The sequence below is a fragment of the Pseudorca crassidens genome, chromosome 19 (assembly GCF_039906515.1).
Source record: "Pseudorca crassidens isolate mPseCra1 chromosome 19, mPseCra1.hap1, whole genome shotgun sequence".
In the NCBI taxonomy this organism is placed as follows: domain Eukaryota; kingdom Metazoa; phylum Chordata; class Mammalia; order Artiodactyla; family Delphinidae; genus Pseudorca; species Pseudorca crassidens.
In genome coordinates, this window is record NC_090314.1 from 14,528,221 (window position 1) to 14,548,342 (window position 20,122).

General features: G+C 48.7%; 2 protein-coding genes across 2 annotated transcripts in view; one reads left to right on the forward strand and one right to left on the reverse strand.

Annotated features, from left to right (window-relative positions):
• ITGAE (integrin subunit alpha E) overlaps positions 1 to 20,122 on the forward strand; it is a 48,783-nt gene that overhangs the window by 19,933 nt on the left and 8,728 nt on the right. The window contains exons 16-27 of the mRNA XM_067717437.1: positions 1,119 to 1,249; positions 2,455 to 2,618; positions 4,038 to 4,166; positions 7,165 to 7,238; positions 10,451 to 10,583; positions 12,615 to 12,713; positions 13,230 to 13,309; positions 14,009 to 14,086; positions 14,607 to 14,670; positions 14,753 to 14,860; positions 18,247 to 18,303; positions 18,620 to 18,715. Coding sequence (XP_067573538.1) covers positions 1,119 to 1,249; positions 2,455 to 2,618; positions 4,038 to 4,166; positions 7,165 to 7,238; positions 10,451 to 10,583; positions 12,615 to 12,713; positions 13,230 to 13,309; positions 14,009 to 14,086; positions 14,607 to 14,670; positions 14,753 to 14,860; positions 18,247 to 18,303; positions 18,620 to 18,715 — 1,213 coding nt within the window. The remainder of the gene's footprint in view (positions 1 to 1,118; positions 1,250 to 2,454; positions 2,619 to 4,037; positions 4,167 to 7,164; positions 7,239 to 10,450; positions 10,584 to 12,614; positions 12,714 to 13,229; positions 13,310 to 14,008; positions 14,087 to 14,606; positions 14,671 to 14,752; positions 14,861 to 18,246; positions 18,304 to 18,619; positions 18,716 to 20,122) is intronic.
• Positions 14,420 to 18,092, reverse strand: HASPIN (histone H3 associated protein kinase). Its single transcript, XM_067717438.1, has 2 exons — positions 15,715 to 18,092; positions 14,420 to 14,941 (listed from the first exon to the last, which is right to left on the reverse strand). Exons 1-2 carry the CDS (start codon positions 18,054 to 18,056, stop codon positions 14,857 to 14,859), a joined length of 2,427 nt encoding a protein of 808 aa, XP_067573539.1. The 5' UTR covers positions 18,057 to 18,092; the 3' UTR covers positions 14,420 to 14,856.

Consider the following 20,122-nt stretch of genomic DNA (forward strand, 5'->3'; position numbering starts at 1 on the left):
ACTCGGTGCTTTCACTGCAGAGGGCGTGGGTTCAGTCCCTGGTCAGGGAACTAAGATCCCGCAAACCCCATGGGGCAGCCAAAAAAAAAAAAAAAAAGGACTCATTCCCACCCGCCCTTCCTTCTCCCCACCTGCCCCTCCCTGGGCTTCCCATCTCAGCAAAGGGTGCCATTTGTTCAGGATAAAAACCCAAGAGTCATCCTTGATTCCTCTTTTTCCTTTCCCTGCCATCCCACCGAGTTTTGGTTGGCTCTACCTCCAAAGTACTTCCTAGTAGTTCATGACATTGTCACCTCTCGCCTGGACCACTGCCATGGCATCCTTCCCTGCTTTCACTCCCTGTGCTCCGTTCTCCACACAGCAGCCAGAGAGACCCTTTCATTCTGCTGCTCAAAACCCCTCAGTGGTTCACACTTAGAGTAAAATCGAAATTCCTTACCATGGCCTGGCCCTGCAGACCCCTCCCTCCCCGCCACTAGTTACTATTCTCTGTCTCACTAATTGTGCCCCAGTTATGCTGACTTTTGTGTTCCTCAAACAAAGCAGACTCATTCCTACCACAGGCCCTTTATATCAGCTGTGCTTTCTGCCTGTAATGCAGTTCCCCTAGATCTTCACAGAGCGGGCTCTTTCTTGGTAACAGAGCTCAACTTAAATGTCTCCTCATTTGTGAGGCCATCCCTGACCACCAGCTAAGTAGCCCCCAATCTCTATTACCTTATCCTATTTTATTTATTTAGTTAGTTAGTTATTTTTTGGCCACACTGCGCGGCATGCAGGATCTCAGTTCCCTGAGCAGGGATCAAACCCGGGCCCCCTGCAATGGAAGCACAGAGTCTTAACCACTGGACTGACAGGGAAGTCCCAATCCTATTTTATTTTTATCATAGCATTTCCTGTACATAGGATTTTCCTGTTTCTTCTTGTTTATCTGCTTGTTGTCTGTTTTCCCACTAGAGCAGGGCTTATCTCTTTCCCTGTAGTATCCTGAAGACTCAGAATAGCACTTGGCATAAGCGAGGTGTTGAATGTATATTCACTGAATGAAGGAAGAGCCCAGGCACCGATCCAGAAGTCCTGTGGTCCCTTCTCATGGTCCTCTTTGCTGTCTTGTTTAGCTCAAGACCTGTGGTTCGTCTGAAGCTGTCCATGACCTTCACCCCCAAGGCACTGCCCATTGGCTTCTACAGCAGCGTGAATGTGAATTTGTGTTTTGAAATCAGCTATGTGTCCCCAGCTGCTGAGTCAGGTAACAGGCAGCCTAGCTGACCCGTCCAGTGCTGTGGTCAGTTCCTGTTGGCTTCAGTGGGGGGGCAGGAAAAGAGGGCTGAGTGGGGGTGGGGTGTTACGAAATCCCTCTGTTAGACTTTAGCTCCTTTGACCTTAGGTTCAATTTAATGGGAACCGCCCCAGAAAAGGGTGATCTGCTGTCAAGTCCACACTCTGAAGGGGTCTCTCTGACCCTGTTGGGAAAAGGGGCACTGGATCCCTTCCTTGGGTGGAAGGGTTGAGTTTCTGAAAGGAGACTCAGAAGAAGGCCGGTACTTGTGCATCTCCACCTACTGTGCCCACACCTGTGTGTGCGCAGGGCTCCCGAGAAGTACCTGTCCTCTCTCTCCCTGATTTACATCTTCTCCCCTTCCCTGCTCACCGTGTCTCCCTGGCCCAGGGGGACTGGATAACCTGCCAGCGGCCTGGCCTCCCTTCCCATCCGCTTAGTTGGCACTGGTTGGGAGAACTTCCAGAAGGCATGGCTTTCACAGCCCAGGTGCTCACCGCCAACCCAAGAGATCCCCGCCAGAACAACCCCCCAGCAACCGTCCCCAGGGCTTAAGCTCTCGGTAACAATCCTGGGGATGTCTTCCTGCAGGTCAGCATGTGCTCTCCCATGGAGGCTGGCTTTCCTGCAAGAGCCCATGATCAAATCTGTTAAGTAGGAAAGGGCAGGCCTATCCGTTCCAGCTGTATAGGCTGAAAGGTTCAGGCCACAGAGCCCGCATGGCAGCTGCTGGGTGGCTGTGTGACACTGGGAGGGCGTCTTTCACTCTCTGGGCCCTGGTTTCTTTTCTCCACAGTGAGGGAGCTGGCCCAGGTAGTCTACAAGGTGCTTCCAGCTCTGCTGTCCTCAGGTTTTACTCTGTGGTTTCTCTCTCTATTCCTTGACTTTTTGCTCCTCCTCATTTCCCCCCTCAATCCCAGCCTCCTCCCTAAGCGCTTCTTCCCCTAGGGAAGCCTGACTCAGCCCCTGGGATGTGCTGCTCCGGGTTTGGGGCTGGTGCACTGAGGGACCCTAGCTGGGTGCCGGAAGACATGAGAAAAGTACCTTTGAAATGAAGAAGCAGCTTGGGGAAGCGCCTGCGTGGGGGCGCCACTCAGGAGGGACTCATGGGAGGGCCCTCTGTCTGGGGCTTGCCCATCCCAGTCTCATCAGGAAGACCTGGTCTTCATTCCCAGGCCTCAAAGAGACCTCTCTGAACTTCACTTTGGACGTGGATGTGGTGAAGCAGAGGAAAAGGCTGCAGTGTTCAGATGAGAGGCTGTGTCAGAGCTCCCTTAGGGAGTGGGGCACGGGCCCCCGTCTCTGTGAGCCCTTCCTGCTGGTTCCCACAGAGGGAGAGGTAAGTGGAGGAGTTTCCAAAAAAGTCTAGAGGGGTCTGTATTGTTGAGAAAAGAACTGAGGTGCATGCAATGAAGCACATGTACCCATACACACAAATGAGGCAACTGAAATAATCATAATAGATTAAGAACCAGATGATGGGGGAATTCCCTGGCGGACCAGTGGTTAGTACTCTGTGCTTTCACTGCTGAGGGCCCGGATTCAATCCCTGGTCAGGGAACTAAGATCCCACAAGCAGCACGATGAGGGCAAAAAAAAAAAAAAAAAAAAAGAACCACATGATGGCATGGGAGGTGGGAGGTGGGAGTTATGGTACCATAAATCCAAATTAAAGAAACCTACCGAGGGACTTCCCTGGCGGTCCAGTGGTTAAGACTCCTCACTTCCACTGCAGGGGGCGTGAGTTCGATCCCTGGTTGGGAACTAAGATCCCGCATGCTGTGCCGAGTGGCCAGAAAGAAAAGAAACCTACCGAAATTGAACACTAAGTAGATCTCTGAGCTTCCTAGAAACTGGACAAAGAGGGAAATTCTCTAATTGCTGACATTTTTCTTGGTAATAAATTGGGAATAACAGGGCTCCTTCCCTCACCTGATAATAAAAGTGGGGCAGAGGGCCCTTGCATGAGTCAACATCAGAAAACCTGAACGAGAGAAAGTAGAAATAGAAAGACAGAAGTTGTGATTTACAAAAGTTTACTCCTGACAGATGTGCCTAGAGACATGAAAGATGTATTTGTCAGAACCCAGAGCCTGACAGGACCCAGAGTTGTGGACCTAAAAGGATCATTTATTCCAATAAACTCGTAAATTATTCTTCTGACTACACATCTGTTCCCATGTCTGTTGATTGTTAAATGGATTAAGAACGAGTTTCTAGCAAATCTATGGCTTCCTTAAATACAAGCATAACTACCTTTTCCACCTGGGAATCGTGCTCACCTACTCTCAGGTGTTCAAAGCTCCCACCTGGCAAAAAGGCTCAATAAACAAAGAGAATGGCAAACAGCATGCCAGCCCATCTCCTGGTCTTCAGCTTTTATTTCTCTAGTATATCCTCCGTGTTGCTTGGAGAATGATCTTTGTAAACACAGATGTGGCCATGACTCTTCCCTTTCGTGGCTCCCCTTTGTACTCTGAATAAAACCCGGGCCAGTTTTTAACTCCTAATGGCCAGAATCCCGTTGTGATTGGGGCAGGAACCATAAGGAGTTACGGTGCCCGAGGCCATGGCAGATCAAGGGAGGTTTTCCCAGTGCTCTTGGCAGCCGGGCCTATTTGGAAGAGGCTTCGGAATCCTGGCTTACCACTTTCATTGTTTATTTCTTATTGTGACTGCATCAAAGTTAAAAGTATTCTCCTTGTCATCTTCTCCCCCACATCCAACTCCAACCCTGCCTTCCTTGGTGACTCTGCAGCTCTGTCAGGAGGACTGCTTCTCCAACATCAGTGTCAAGGTCAGCTACCAACTCCAGACCCCCGAGGGCCGGAGGGACCATCCCCAGCCTATCCTGGACTTCTATGCTGAGCCCTCTGCCATCTTCCAGGTGACTCAGCTTGGACCAGACTCTCCTGGGAGCCATCCCCCTAAAAGTACCTGCTCCCCTGTCTTCAAAGAATGTTAAAGTTGGGAGGGTCTTCAGACAGCATTTAGGCCCCTCACTGTACAAACAAGGATATAGAGTTCCTGAGATGGTGTTAATTTGCCCAGGACCTCACTGGTGGGTAATACACGTCTCCAAACCACCCCCAAGGCTCGTTCTTTCATGTTCACAAAAAGCGCCTGCTACATATTTAATGAAGCATGTGAATACATTGCCCACCTTGGCAAGAGTCTCTGATAACGGAGTGGTGAGGGGTGGGGACTGGACTGGAGCCCACCTGCCCCGCGCTGCAGAGAGGATGCCCTTTGGCATACCTGCCTGCCCAGGTCCTGCCCAGGCCTTCAGGCTGAATGGCCCACCAGACCTATACCCTAGCAGATGGATAGTGTCACAAAAAGCTTCTCTCATAACTACAGGAAATCAGAGAGGGAAAAACCAGTAAAGTTTCTTGATTCTATGATATCTGAGGAGATTTTGTTCCCACTCAGGCCCTGGCGCCTTGGGGTATTCTGTCAGCATTCATTTAGACAGTCTTATGGGGCACAGAAAAATCAGCAGGATCAAAGAAGTGATAACATGGGCATTGAAAAGTAATAATTACAGCTAGCTGGAATGCATTGAACCTCCAAAAGTAAAAATAAGCCAAAAGTAGTTCATGCTGGCACAGAAAAGCTTCAGGTAGCAGAAGTATATTTCTAGGTAATCATAGGACACTCACAACTGTCCAATATTTGTACAAGAATGCTCTATATTAATTCAGTTATATAAGCCTTTAGCTCCAGTTTTGGTTAACACCCAATGCATCAATCACGAAAGGTAAATAGAAATAAGAGAACAACATCATCAGGGTGACTGTTCCTATCGCTCGTCTGCCCAGGAAGAGGGAGGATCAGGTTCCCGATGAGCAAAGATTCTCATTTTAATTTTTTAGGCAAATTTATTCTAAATTCATAATAGTATATTAATTTTCTAAATTTTTAAAATTTGGCATTGACACTTAGATGGTTCAGAAAAGACTGGGAGAACTAATAATAAAGTTTTGTCAACAAAGCAGATTATCACTAATTATATATATTCTGTTTTAAGAAAACTTTAGTTTGAAATATTTTGCTTACTAAGAAGTTAGAATTGTCCAAAGAATTCCCATCCTTTATCCAGATTCCCCAAATGTTAACATTTTAACCTTTTATCACATTTGCTTTATTCTCTGTCTCTCTCTCTCTCTATACAAAATCTCATGTATATCTTACACATATACATATGTAGTCTCAGAAATTTATATTTCTGAACCACTTGAGAGTTAATTACAGATACGATGCGTCTTTACTCCCGATACTTCAATATGTATTTCCTAAAAAACAAGGACACTCTCTTACATAACCACAGTACAATGATCCAAACCAGGAAATTTACAATGATGAAATACTATAATCTACAAACTTTATTCAAATACCACCAGTTGTCCTATTAATGTCCTTTTTAGCAAAAGAAAAAAAATTTTTTCTGGACCAGGATAGTTCATTACTTTTGTTTAGTCTCCTTTAATCTTGAATAATTTCTCAATCTTTCTTTGTCTTTAATGACCTTACATTCTTGAAGGGTACAGGCCAGTTATACTGTAGAATGTTCCTCAACCTGTCTTTGTCTGATGTTTCCTCATGGTTAGATTCAGGTTATGCATTTGGGGCAGGAATATCCCAGAAATGAGGTCTCACCCCTCTAAGTGCATCGTATCCGAGGCACATCATGTTAAATTTGCCCCATTCCTGGTGCTATTTCCCTTTGTAATTAATAAGTATCTTATGGGGAGATGCTCTGAGACTATGCATATATCCTGTTTAACATCCATTCAGGATTCTTACCTTAATCAACTATTAGTTTGATGGTTTGGCAAAGAGGTTTTTAAAGAAATTATCCCACTGATAAAATGGATGAGGAGAAATGATTTGCTGTTAGGTTAGGCACATAGATGTTTCCAGAGAATGAGTTCTGGCTGGGAGCTTAGGGTGTTATAATCGTGCTGAAAGAGAGCAGGCTGCTTGGCTGTATTAAAAACAAAACTAAAAAAACCTGCCCCCAATTGTTGACCCAGTCAGATAGAGCTCCAAGCTCTGACTCCTGTGAACTGCATCTCCCTTCTCTGGGAAGCAGAAGGTTTTCTTTCTAGCTCTGGGCTCCCATTCTAGCTCCAGGTCATGGAAACAGTCCTTGCTGCTGTTTAGTAAAGCTGCTGCGATGGTCACTGGCTGCTGGGAAGATAAATGCAGAGGTTCCCCAGTTAGAGAGCTGCCTGTGCTTCCTTCAGAATAAAAAATAGACCAGCTCCTTTAGACAACTTGATTTTTCAGCCTGAGCTGGAGCTTTTCAACCTTGACTGGGCCTTTTGGACCCAGTGCGACTTTCTGAATTTGTTTGGTGTAGGCAAGATTGCAAGGTGGAATATTTAACCTACAGAGAAGACTAGCCATGGGGGTAGAGGACCTCACGGGACTGGACCTTGACAATATTTGGTTATTTACCCCCTTTTGTCCCCTGCTGTTGCTGCTCTACTTAAGAGGACTAAGGAAGCTTTTCTTCACCTGGGTTTTCCTCCCCCAAATGTTCAAAATAGTGAGTTGTGAGTGTTGCTGCTTAATTAGCATAATATGAAAGCGGCAGGCATTCCCACCGTTTCACGAAGGTCACCCCATTTTTGACCTTGGCCAGTGGCCTGACGCATGGTACCTGTGTTGTAGGACCAAGCACATCCCCATCCCTGACAAGCCAAGGAATGTCACAGTCACAGCTCTCACGGCCTTGTGGACACAACCCCAGCCTGTCAGCCTTCACCTGCACTTCTCAGAGTCAGCAGGAGGGACAGGAATGTGCTAAGGAGATCATGAAGCAAGGCGGGGATGGCGGGGTCTCTGGGCTGATCCTGCCCCTCTCTGTCTGGTTACAGCTGCCCTACGAGAAGGCCTGCAAGAATAAGCTGTTCTGTGTCGCTGAGCTGCAGTTGGCTACCACCCTCTCTCAGTGAGTTGAATCCAGTCGTCACGGTTTCTGCAGTTAACTTCCTCCTGAAGGCTTACCTGGGCAAACCCCTCCCCAGGATGGACCGCTCACTTCCTCCCCCTTCCCCTCATGGCCCACAAAGGGCTTCTGCACTTATTATCTCTTGCTTCCCCACCCACCCAGTGAGGGAGGCAAGACAGAAATTTGTATTCCTATTTTATAGATTAGGCAACAGACTCAGTAGCTGAGGGCCTGTGTGGGGTCACATGATCATTGGGTGGACTTACACCCAGGTCTCTGGACATCCCGGACAACGCTATTTTCGTTAAGTCAGTGTCTCTCACTCCTAGGACCACCTAAGTTAGAGGTAACCTCTTCCCTGGCTCACCTCTTAACCAAATTCCTTAATTCATTGCATATTTATGGAGCATCTCCTCTGTGCCCAGCACTCTAGGTGCTAGAGGTACATCAGTAAACAACACACAAAAATCCCGGCCCTCCTGGTGCTTTTAGGGGGAGAAGGTAATAAGTCAACTTTGTGTTGATGAGATGTATCAATACTATGAAGAGAAAGAAGGCAGGGAAGGGGGGATGGAATGCCGGGGGCAGGTGGGGTGGCAGTTTTAAATAGAGTGGTCAGGAGAATGTTCACGGAGAAGGTGACATTTGGGTGCATGCAAGGGGAGGTGGAGGAATGAACTCTGCGGGGGTCTGAAGGAAGAACACCTGTAAATGCCCTGGAGATGGGAGGAAGAGCCAGGACACCGGCATGGTTGCAGTAGTTGAGGGAGGGAGAGGTCACGTGAGGGGAGGAAAGGTCATACGTGCCTGCATCTCCATGAGGACTTCTACCACGAGCTGAGAAGTCAGAGGGATGACATGACCATGCACTTTAACAGGATCATTCTTGCTGCTGTGTTGAGAGTAGACTGTAGGAGCAAAGGTGGAGGCGGGGCAATGGTAGGGAGCTACTGTAGGAACTCGGGTGAGAAGTGATGTGACTTAGGCCAGGGTGGTAGCAATGAAAGTGGTTATATTTTGAAGTTAGAGCCCACAGGATTGGATGACAGATTGGATGTGCGGAGTGAGAGAAAGAGAGGGGTCTAAGAAGTCTTTCAACGCTTCAGCCTGAGCATCTAGGACTGTGCTGTCCAATACAATAGGCTCTAGTCACACTTGGTTATTTAAATTGAAATTAATTAAAATTAAATTTTAGTTCCTTAGTTGCACTGGGCCCATTTCATGTGCTCAGGACCCGCATATGGCTAGTGGTATTAAACAGCGCAGAACAGGTCATTTTCAGTACTGCCAGAGTTCTGTTGGACCGCACTGCATTCTAGAATGATGGTGATGTCAAGAACTGAATTAGGGAAGCTTTTGGAAGAATTGTTTTGGAAGGCAGGGTGGGGAGGAAGAGATCATGAGTTTGGTTTTGGACATGTGGTGGTTTTAAAATGCCTTCCCTGACTCCTAGTGCTGTGTGTGTAACATGGCACTGATGGCCAGCTGGCCGGAGTTGGCATCTCTGGGGAAGAGCACTGTTCTCTGAGTCCTGGTAAGCCTTCTCATAGACATTTGCAGGACTTGTGTTTCAGATGTGGATGGCTTAGCGCTGCCCCTCTCAGTCACTAAGGATCCAATTCAAGGCTTTTGAGTGCTTTGGAAGCCAGCCTAACAAGGAGACGCAGTTGTTTCTAACAGGGAATTAATTACAGCGGAGAAAGCCCTCCCAGCCACGTCCTTGTGAAGTAGACAGTGAAACAGCTGGCCCTACATCACCCCCTAGTGTTCACAGCCAGCAGTCTCTTCTTTTTTCAAAAGTATTGAACCTAATCCTTAGCAACCAAATGTCTCAATGGCTTTGACCGTTTTTGTGAACATGGATCTCCTAAAGAATCTAAGGGAGGCTACAGAGCTTTCTCCCTAGAAGATCACACTTGCATCCACTGGTGTTTGCATTTGGGGCCCTCTGAAACTGCCCCGGCCCTCAGGTTGAGAACCCCTGGTAAATATTCCAGTGACTCTCAGATCTCTCTCCTGGGCTCTAGAACAGGATGCCTTACTGACATTTCAACATCTCTGCCTTCCTGTCCTCTGGGCACCTCTCATCATGCCCTGGACTGAACCCATCTGATCAACTTCTGCCCTCGGGTCTTCCCCCTGTGTTCTCTCCCTCACGACTAGCCCCACTCGGTCATCCAAGCTGGATATTCAGGAGGCATCCTCGACTCCTCTCTCGTTTTTGTGCTGCTTGCAAGCACGGCCTTATCACCTCTGCTTTCTACCCCCTGCCCATCCCCACTACTACTGTCTGATTTCAGGCCTGTATCATCTCCCAGATGGATCCCCACACAAGCTCTGCCTCTGCCCCCTCTAGCCCTCCAATCTATCCTTTTCTCAGCTGTGATAAAAACAAAAACAACACAACAAGACACAGGTCACGTTACTCTCGAGAGCTGCACATTCCATCTTTGAACCTTTCAGAGGGTTAGAAAGTTTTCTTTGTTGTTAATATGTTTCCCTGTAGGTCTCAATTACTGAGGGGCCCCATGGTGCCTCAGCAGATGGAAAGAAGCACTTACACGTCCCCAAGTCTTCTCCAGGCTGAACAGATTCATGTTTTAACCCACAGCCTTTAAATTGGAAGGGCCGGGATGATGTTGTGGGTGGGAAGGCTGAGGCCAAGACAGGGGCAGGGGCAGCATCTGTCCCCCGTGTGCTATTTCTGCCATGTCGAGCAGGGTGTCTGGCACAGAGAAAGTCTTCTGTAAATGTACGTGAGATGGATGAATTTGGGTCACGAAGTACGTTGCCTGGGGTCACAGTGCGTTGGTGGTAGAAAGAGGGTTTAGATCCAATTCTCCCAACTCCCTTTTGAGGCTGCTGGACTTCAGGCAAGTCAGTTAGCCTCCCTTGGCTTCTGATCCCTTCTCTATAGAACAGATAGCAACCGTACTACTTCATAGGGTTATTACGAGGATTAACTGAGCGTGTGAAGCATTTAACACAGTCCTTGACTCATGGTAAACATTACGTGAATGGTCATGTCACACAGCAGCTGAGGTATGGCAGTCCAGATGTTTGCTTACGTTGAGGGGAAGAAAATCTAGGCTAAATGTATCCTTTAAGCAATTTATCTAAGGAGTTAGTTTAAAAGGTGCTGTTGTATTGCACTGAGGTTTGTACAGATTAAATAAACTGGTAACATTTATCTATTTGCCTACCCTGTGCAGGCAGGAATTGGTGGTGGGTCTCACAAAGGAGCTGAGCATGAACATTAGCCTAACTAACTCTGGGGAAGATTCCTACATGACAAGCATGGCTTTGAATTACCCCAGAAACTTGCAGTTTAAGAGGATACAAAAGGTAACTATGACAGCGTTTGGGAACCACACTGCTCGTGGCTCTCCCTTCTGGCATACTTGCTTTGTTACGGCAACCTCCTGACTCTGCCTCCGGCCTCACCCTGGTCCATCCAGTAAATGATTATTAACTAGATGGATCCCCCCCCCCCAATCCAACTATATGCCATGGATCCAATCACGTCATTCTCTGCTTTAAAAATCTTCAATGGTGCTATTTTGCTGCCTAATCACTCCTTTTGCTTGCAGCCTTTTTTTTAAATCAATTTTTTTTTTTTTTTTTTTTTTTTTTTTTTTGCGGTACGCGGGCCTCTCACTGTTGTGGCTCCGGACACGCAGGCTCAGCGGCCATGGCTCACGGGCCCAGCCGCTCCGCGGCATGTGGGATCTTCCCGGACTGGGGCACGAACCCGCGTCCCCTGCATCGGCAGGCGGACCCTCAACCACTGCGCCACCAGGGAAGCCCCTAAATAAATGTATTTATTTTATTTATTCATTTTTGGCTGCATTGGGTCTTTGTCGCTGCACGCGGGCTTCCTCTAGTTGCGGTGAGCGGGGGCTACTCTTCATGCAGTATGTGGTCTTCTCATTGCGGTGGCTTCTCTTGTTGTGGAGCGTGGGCTCTAGGTGCGCAGGCTTCAGTTGTTGTGGCACGCGGGCTCAGTAGTTGTGGCTCACGTGCTCTAGAGCGCAGGCTCAGTAGTTACGGCACACGGGATTAGTTGCTCCGTGGCATGTGGGATCTTCCTGGACCAGGGCTCGAACCCGTGTCCCCTGCATTGATTGGCAGGCGGATTCTTAACCACTGCGCCACCAGGGAAGTCCCCTTGCAGCCTTTCTTAACTAGAGTTCTGAGAGAGAAATAACCTCTAATAAAGTAGCTTGGACTGGAAAGTAAGAGTCTGCTTGGCCTTTCATCAGCCTGGGAGCACAGACTCAAAGCCAGCTGCAAGATACTAGGAAACAGTATTTCTCCCAAGAACACCCTGCAGCTGTAAAATATTGTAACACTGAGAAATTTTGTTCCCTAACATCATAGGCAGTCAGAAACTTTGCTGTTCGAAGTTCTATCTGTAATTATGAAACCATCTTACTCTTGCCTGGAGAGTCCAAGCCACTTTGACAAAGAGAAGCACTCTCATTTTCCGTCTGAGGCTTGGAGCTTCAGATAAAATGTTTCTGGACATAACTTTTCACATTCACCTTAATAGTTTCCAAGGACATGGGTCCCTGAGTCCACTCTGCAGTCCAGCCCTGATGCTGAGTGGCCTTTTACACGCAGCCCTGCTTTGGTTTGGGCCTATCAAAACACTGCTTTGTCTACATTTCCCCTGAACTCCACCTTTCCCCAGAATCCTTTAATAACTGTCTTTTCCTTTGTTTGGTGAGATACACCACAGTGCAGTTTTCCTCGTTGTAATGAGTCAACAAACCTGGCTTTGTCATACTACGACTGTGTCCCTAGTGGTCTGAGGCTATCTGGGCTAAGACAGCATCCATTACATGAGAAGAATGCCATGATCTCCTAAGCATCTAGAATGGAACTAGATGCAGCATCCTTGGGAGAATTAAGAAAATAGTAGTTACTCAAGTCATTTTCTGTATTCAGTGGTCTGGATGAGGAACCGTGGCTGAAAAAGGCTGCATGGCAGTGCTTGGGCTCATGCTGGCCTTCCAGCCTGGCTCAGTACATGAGATCTGCATTGGTCCACGGCCCAGTTCAGATGTCTCCTTCCCCATGAAGACTTTGAATCCTCCTGGTTGGACCTCATCTTTCTCTACTGCTTTTCTCTGTACTGCTCTCACAGAACCACTCCTTAGGCCTTGTATTTAAATTCCTCAACCATCTAGCATTGGGCCCTTACTGCCCAGCTTGTGAGGAAGACAAGGACAGAGTCTGATTTATTTGTGTCCCTTGCTCCTGGCAGGGCGTCTGGCATGTTGAATTGGTGTGAGGAAACTGCTCCTTTTTTTGCCGTTTAAAATCAATGTCAAAAACAAAACAAAACAAAAACAGCGTCTTTTATGTTAACAGCCTCCTTCTCCAGACATTCAGTGCGATGACTCTAAGCCAACTGCTTCTGTCCTGGTCATGAACTGCAGGATCGGTCACCCCGTACTCAAGAGGTCATCTGTGAGTCTGTTTTGATTGGCTGACTCTTCTCACTGCCCTGGGATTGGTGTCTTCTACTTCCCAGTCTCATTAGAATCTCAGTTGCAGTCTCCACACTTCTCTTAGAGTGCTCAGAGCGGCCAAGCGTGCTCTGAAAGTGGGGAGTGGTGGGGGTGAGGGATACAGCCACAGATAAATGGTTGACACACCCCAGTACAGCAGAGTGAAGCTGGGTGCAGTATGGAAGGAGCATCAGACCCAAAGTTATGAGTCCCTGATCTGCCACTGATGAGCTCTGCGCTGTGGGAAATCTCTGAAGCAGCTTCCTCAACTGTAAAGGGGAATAATCCTGTCTGCCCCGCTTACTCCATCTTGACATTGTGAGGCTTAACGTGGAATAACGGACCTTGAAGCATGCTGTGCTACAAAAACATGAGTATGAATTATGTTTCCCAGGTCTGTTTAGTTAGTAGGAAGCAGTTTGAGTTGTGAGTGGTATAAAGGGGAATCAAGTGACCTTGTTTTTTGCTTAAACAGGCAAACTTTTCATTAGTTTGGCAGCTGGAGGAGAGTGCCTTTCCAAACAGGACAGCCGACATCGCTGTGACAGTCACCAAGTAAGTAATGCCTGTGTTACAGCAGGCCCAGCCTGTAGCCCTGCAAGAAGCCTCCCTCCCATGTGCGTGCATAATAGCTCTGGCTCCCTCACTGCCCAGGAAGGGGAACCTCAGTGAGCCCTGAGAAGGCACGTGTGTCCCTGCTGTGACTTGGCTTTCCCTTCTTGTTATCGAAGATATTTAAAATGTTCTTTTACTGACAAAGTAAAACTATGGTATGGTCTGGAAGAATGAGCTTTGGACTGGAGCTCTAATTCTGGTTCATTTAACTTCAGAGAAGCTCTGTCTTCTGTAAAACCTCTGTGTTTGGGGTAGAGTCGGGTACGGTGTTGGGAAAATTCTCAAACAGGGGTGGTTCTGCCCCCAGGGGCAGCGCCCGGAGACACTTGACTGGCACCACTTGGGGCAGGTGCTACTGGCATCTAGTGGGTAGAGGCCTGGAACGTTGCTAAACATCCTACAATATACAGAACAGCCTCTCTCAAAGACTTATCTGGCCCCAAATGTCAATATTATCAAGGTTGAGAAACCCTTTTAAAATCAGTTTCTCTAAGTATGGTCTCCTAGAGCGTCTTCTGCACTCTAATTGCTTATCTCCCAGAGTCTTTTCTGTCTGACCCCCAGTGATCCCAGGAAGCCAAGGTAAGAAGCCATGTGTACAAAGCAGGTGTGCTGTAAACTGACATTCTTATTTCCTAGTTCCAATGAAAGAAGGTCTTTGGTCAGTAAGACCCACAGCCTTCATTTCAAACATGCCTTCATTGCAGTTCTTCCCAAGTAAGTACTTCCAAGGGGCCCACACCTGCGGGACAGCTTCAGGCATTTTCTCTTGTGGGTGGAACTTGTGGTCAGGGTAGATGTGGGCATTGCCCTTCCCTGAGAGGAGGCTGCTTAGAACCCAGGCGCCCAATGACGTCTAGGGCACTAACAGTTGGGTCCTAGAAACCCCATGGTCATAATCAAAGGAGGAGCAGTGCCAACTGGTCTTGATACAAAAGGGAACTGATGTGATGCTAAGGAGGGAAGAGAGGGGCTATGGGATTGGGAAGAAAGGAAGGAAAAAAGTAAGGCCACTCTAAGGCATTATAATTAGATACAGAACCAGCCCAAATATACAGAATTCGAATATTCTAACCTGATCCCAACTGCCCTACCACCACCTTACATTTTGATATTCAGCTTTGATCCCTATTAAGGATCAGGTGCCCTCTGTCCTAGTGTATCCAGTTGGTAGCATTGAGGTTTTTTAAAATGAGAAAGGGGCCTTGAGGCCTAACCCATGTCCTCTCAAATGCAGACCATCAGTGACGTACATGAACACAAGCCAGGGGCTTTCGCACCACAAGGAGTTCCTCTTCAATGTAAGTGCTGTGCTTGTCATTGCAAAGCCACAGGTGGCAAAGCAACACCAGCCGTGACTTCCCGCTTTGATTTATTTTGCAGATACATGGGGAGAACCTCTTTGGAGCCGAGTTCCAGCTGCAAATTTGTGTTCCAGTTAAATTACAAGGTTTCCAGGTCATAAGAGTGAAGAACCTGACCAAGACTCAGGTACATAGAGGCGGTTCTATATCACCATCACATCTCTTTCCAGAGTGACTGTGGATTTTCAAAGGTAGAAAAACTAAAACTCTAGAAAAGGAGTAGAAAAAGATTAGTTAACCTGGGAACACATTTTAGGAGTAAATTACCAAAGTCATGTTCACAAGGAATATTAACCACTCAGCCCTTAAAACGACATTCCAGTTTTTCTTCCCTTGATGAAAAAATAAGCAAAATTCAAACGTTTTGAGTAGCCATGGAGAAATTTATTTTCCATTTGAAAATCATCGATAAATTCTGCTTCTCTTTGTGACTGGCAAATGAGCTTGATAAACATGTGGCATTTCTCACACTTCTCCCTATAAACTGCCTACCATCCTCCTTCCTCCTTGCCCTCCAGTCTGTCTGCCTAGGACTCTGCTCTGCTACGGCCTCTTTGCTCTCAGCTGGCTCCTCGTCTGTCAAAGCCAGCCTTATGACACCTACAGCAACAGGCTCTGATCGGTTTGACAGCTGAGGCCTTGGGCTTTTTTTCCTGCTCAGGCTACATAAAGTGTCAAGGCTCAAAAAGGAAAATGGGGAAAGGAATTTACAAAATGGAGTCTGCTGACAGAAAGAGGGCTTTTCAGTTGTAAACACTTGTTCTCATGTATAGTTTATTTTTAAAGAATATTTGTTAAGTTTAAACATTTCAACAAACATTTCAGCTTCCACTTGGAAACAAAATTCTTGTTTGAAAAGCTGACTGGAAACCTGTAAGAACAGGAATCCCACCCTGCTGTGGGGATAGAGGTTAAAAACGGCATCAGGGGCTTCCAGACCTGTGCCCTCTCCTTTGGGAGCGGTCAGCAACCCCAGCTTACTTAAACAGACTGTGCTGGCAGAGCAGGTCTGTGGCAGAGCTGAAGTTCAACATAGTCTCATGGAAATGCTTGATCTTTCTCCTCATTTTCTTCAAGGCAGGGGTGTTATCTTTGCTCTTGAAGGTCATTTGTTTCAGGATCTTATCTGTGAGGTAGTGTAGCCAGAGCACGTTGTTATAAGGGTGATATTCGTCCCAGCAGTTGTTGTTTTCCTTCCTCATCAGCCTGTAGATCTCAAACTGGTAGTCACCTTCTCCTGTAAACAGGTCTTGGTCCATGGAAATGTCACAGAAAACCACGATCCCGTCCCGCTCCAGGCGTGACAGGGTGTAGTCGATGATGTTGACCTGTAGCCCTCGGGTGGGGATGGAGCTCGTCTTCCCATTGAGGGTGTAGTGGAGCTCTTTGAGGCTGGTTTTCTTTAAGAGCACGTTCCCCCAGTGCAAGTCTCGGTGCTCAAAGTTCAGCGATGCCTCTGCCACTGCAAGGGACGCAGTGATCTGGTGCAGAATGCTCTTTGCAGTGGCGATGGAGGACAGCTTCGTTCTCATTTGCTCTAAGTCGATCCCTCCAAACTCAAATTCCAGCACGATGAAGAGCTGGTCTTCCTCAAAAAAGTCAGGCCGGTCATTTGCAGACCCTTTGGCTGAGTTATAGCGATCCCAGGCCTGGAGGAGCAAGGGAGGGTAAGATCCTTGAACACAGTGTACCGAGTTCAGCCCAATGAAGCCTTCTGTACGGTTGCATACCTCATCAGACAAGAGGCTCAACTCTTTGGAGATGATGATCTCTGGCAGGATTTCCTCAAAAGTTTTCTGATGAGCTCCATTGACTAACTTCTGTCCTTCAATAGCAATGATTTTTAGGGCTACAGGTGTGTGGTTAGCAACTGTTTGAAACACTTCGCCAAACACCCCTTCCCCAATCTTCTCACAGCATTCCAGTTTTTCTGAGGAAAGGCAGTCGCTGAAGGGGATAGGACCCTCCTGACTGCATTCCCCATAAACCTTTTCTGCATCGGATGCCTTTTTGTCTGTGGCATGTAGTGTCTTTAAGGGGGTGAGCAAATATATGGAGGAGAAGTGCCAAGGGTACAGGGCACTGTTTGTTCTGTTTGTGACAGGAAGGTTTGAATATTCTGATATGAGGGACTCAGAGAGGGAACTGGCAACGGTGTAGATGCTGCACACTTGTGACGCGGCGGTCACCGTCTTCTTCTTGTGCAAGCTGAAGGAGGCCCTGGCTTTGGTCCAAGAGCAGGCATTCTGTAAACGCGTCAGGTCCTGGGTGACGAGTGAATCTTTTTGCATCTTTTGGCCTTTTTTAAAGTGGTGGTGATGGTGGAGGGAGGTTTCTGCTGTCTCTTGATGCTTCCTTTTCCGGCTTGGCCCGGATCTCTCAGGCCTGTTGCTTTTCCCAGGTGCCATACCGCGCTTGCACCCACGGGCCTCCCCGTATTCTATCTGGACAGCCTCCTGAGACCCGGCCTCTCGACCGGAGTCCTGGTCCGTGGCCCTCTGCTTGCCCGTGCTGTGTGAACCTGGGCTCTCCAGCCTCCTCCTCACCAGTTCCCTGTCACAGCAGGACTCCCGCATATTCTTCCCATCTGGCCCAAGCTCAGAATCCTCAGGATTTCCTGAGTCCAAAAAGCTACAGAGAGCTGACCTGAGGCTGGCACGGGCTTGGTGGGCCAACCTGCTGAGCCTGCCTCCTGCTGTCTCTGCCTCCTGGGAACAGGGGAGAGGCTCCTGGTCCAGGGAGGCTTCTGGGAGGTGGAGGCCGCTCGGAGCTTCAGAGGCTGCATCCAGAAAGGCGGAGGGGTCGGTACAGATGCTGTCTCCTGGCGCAGGGGACCCGGGGCCGGGAGAGGCCGGAGAACTCAACAGGGAGGCACTGGTGCTCAGCTCGCCGCCGTCCCTGGGCTGGCCGCACACACTGAGGTCCGGGCTCAGGAGGCCCGGGTGGCCGTTGGGGAAGGGCGGCGGTCCGAGCGGCCCGCAGGGGGTGCTGCACTTCTGCGGGCACCGCGGTCGCAGCCTCAGGCGTCTCGGGGTCGCGATCAGACTCGGCCGGTCCTTGGAGAGTCGGCCGCCAGCGCGCCTCCGCCGCTGACCCACCGGGCTGCCGGGGAAGTCGGGGTCGTCAGGATCGTCGGAGACGACAGACGGCGAGGGGCCGCCGCCGCTGGCGTCGCTGCTACTGCTGCTGAAGAAACGCTTCTGGTCTTGTGGCGGGAACCACTGCACCGCTGCCTGGCCCGGACGCCGCCGCGGCCCCCCGCCGCCAGCTACCCCATACGTTCGGAAGAGGCGATTCTCGGGTCGCCGGAGTGACGCCGCCATCGCCGACACCCGCCAGGCGGTTCAAATGGAAACACCGCGAGACTTGTTAGAGACGCAGACCCGCCCGCCGGGTCCTAGCGCCCTGCCTCGCACCCGCAAATCACGATGGGTCTCGCGAGAAGTGGGAGAGGGCGGATAACTATGGCGGTTTGGCTTTCTCAAGGCGTCGCGGGAATGGGTCTTGTTTCAGGCTCACACTGTGTGCAGCCAGAGTCCGGAGCGCGTTTGTGGGAGCGACCTGGTTCAGGTGAGCGCGGTCGTCCGAGAGGCCAGGGCGGGGCGGCAGGGAGGGAGAGGGCCTGAAGCGGGTGACATGAGACGCACGAATTCTACTTTTCCGAGGTTTCCCCTGAAAGCACAGGCGGGGCGGTCCCAAGGCGCCCCTTAGCCTCTACACTGGGTCACGTTTGCCAGGGTTGCGGCTTTGCTCGAGCCAAGTGAGCGCAGAAACTGCTCACACCCTCTATTCCGGGACCTTGAGGTGCTCTGTGTGCCAAGTGTTAAAATTCCCGGCTTTTCCACCCGAAGAGGAATTGTGCCAACTAACACACACCTTCTTCCAGCATGTGGAAGAATGGCATTCAGTGAGCTGTAACGTCACCTCGGATAAAGAAAATGTAACCGTGGCTGCAGAGGTCTCCTTGAGTCAATCAGAACAGGTACTTGAGATCTGATTATCCTACTGTTACCCTAAGAAGGATGATAGCATCTCCAAATATAATATGTCCAAAACGGGTCTCTTGATCCACCTCCTATCCCAACCTGTTGCTTACCCACTTACTGAGGGTTACTAACTAGGGTAACTTATTCGGGTTAGTTACTAGGAATTCTAGGAATTACTTGCGACTCCTTTTCTTACATCCCCGTATCTGTATCAGCAGCAAGCTCTGTGATTCTACCCCCACCAGTATATTCTGAATCCACTCACTTCTCTCCATCTCCACTGGTACTGTTGTAGTTCAGGCCACCCCTCTTACTGGGTTTATTGCAGTATCCTTCTCTCTGCTCTTCTTGCCTCTGCTTTTGCCATACCCTCTACAAACGTTCTTCATATAACAGCTATGTTTTAAAAGAAAACACTGTGCCACTTATCTGCTTTTAATAAAAGTTTGAATACACTTAGATTAAAATTTGTCTCTTTCAGTGGTGTGCAAGGCACCCTATGATCTGGTCTCTGCTTGCTTCTTCAACTTAATCTCCTAGTACTCGCCTCTTCCCTACTTTTTTTTTTTTTTTTTTTTTTTTTTTGCGGTACGCGGGCCTCTCACTGTTGTGGCCTCTCCCGTTGCGGAGCACAGGCTCCGGACACGCAGGCTCAGCTGCCAGAGCGGCATGTGGGATCTTCCCAGACCGGGGCACCAACCCGTGTCCCCTGCATCAGCAGGCGGACTCTCAACCACTGTGCCACCAGGAAAGCCCTTCCCTGCTTTTTATACTCCAGTTTGCCAATATTGTTCTGGCCATAGGATCTTTGTACTTGCTGTTCCTTCTGCATGACATTGCTTTTCTCATAGATCTTCATGTATGTGGTTTCTTCTTATATTTAACTCACATGTTACCTCTTAGGCCTTACCTGATGACTCATTCAAAAGTAGGGACTAGAGCTTCCCTGGTGGCACAGTGGTTGAGAGTTCGCCTGCCGATGCAGGGGACACGGGTTCGTGCCCCAGTCCAGGAAGATCCCATGTGCCGCGGAGCGGCTGGGCCCGTGAGCCATGGCCGCTGACACTGCGCATCCGGAGCCTGTGCTCTGTAACGCGAGAGGCCACAACAGTGAGAGGCCCGCATACCGCAAAAAAAAAAAAAGTAGGGACTAAAGTCTAGTTTAACGTCTTGTGATGATCCAGGTGAGAATGATGAGATCTGAGCTGAAGAAGTAGCAATGAGGATGGAGAAAAAGGGGCAGGTGCAAGAGAGGCTAAAAAAAAGAATCACCAACAACTGACTTGGGCTGTGTGGGTAGGTCAATGAGGGTGTAGCATGAAGTAAAGGATAAGGGAAAAGAAGTTGAGGTATAACTGCAGGTGTCTTGCTTGGGTAACTTTGTGATTGCTGAGGAAGTACTG

What these genes read in the sequence shown, in the direction of transcription:
- HASPIN (XM_067717438.1), bottom strand. Translation starts at nt 18,056, where the DNA reads ATGGCGGCGTCACTCCGGCGACCCGAGAATCGCCTCTTCCGAACGTAT. An exon ending in TGCCAGCACAGTCTGTTTAA is followed by an intron (nt 14,942 to 15,714) that starts GTAAGCTGGGGT and finishes CTCCTTTTCTAG; the next exon opens with AGTTTTAGTTTTTCTACCTT.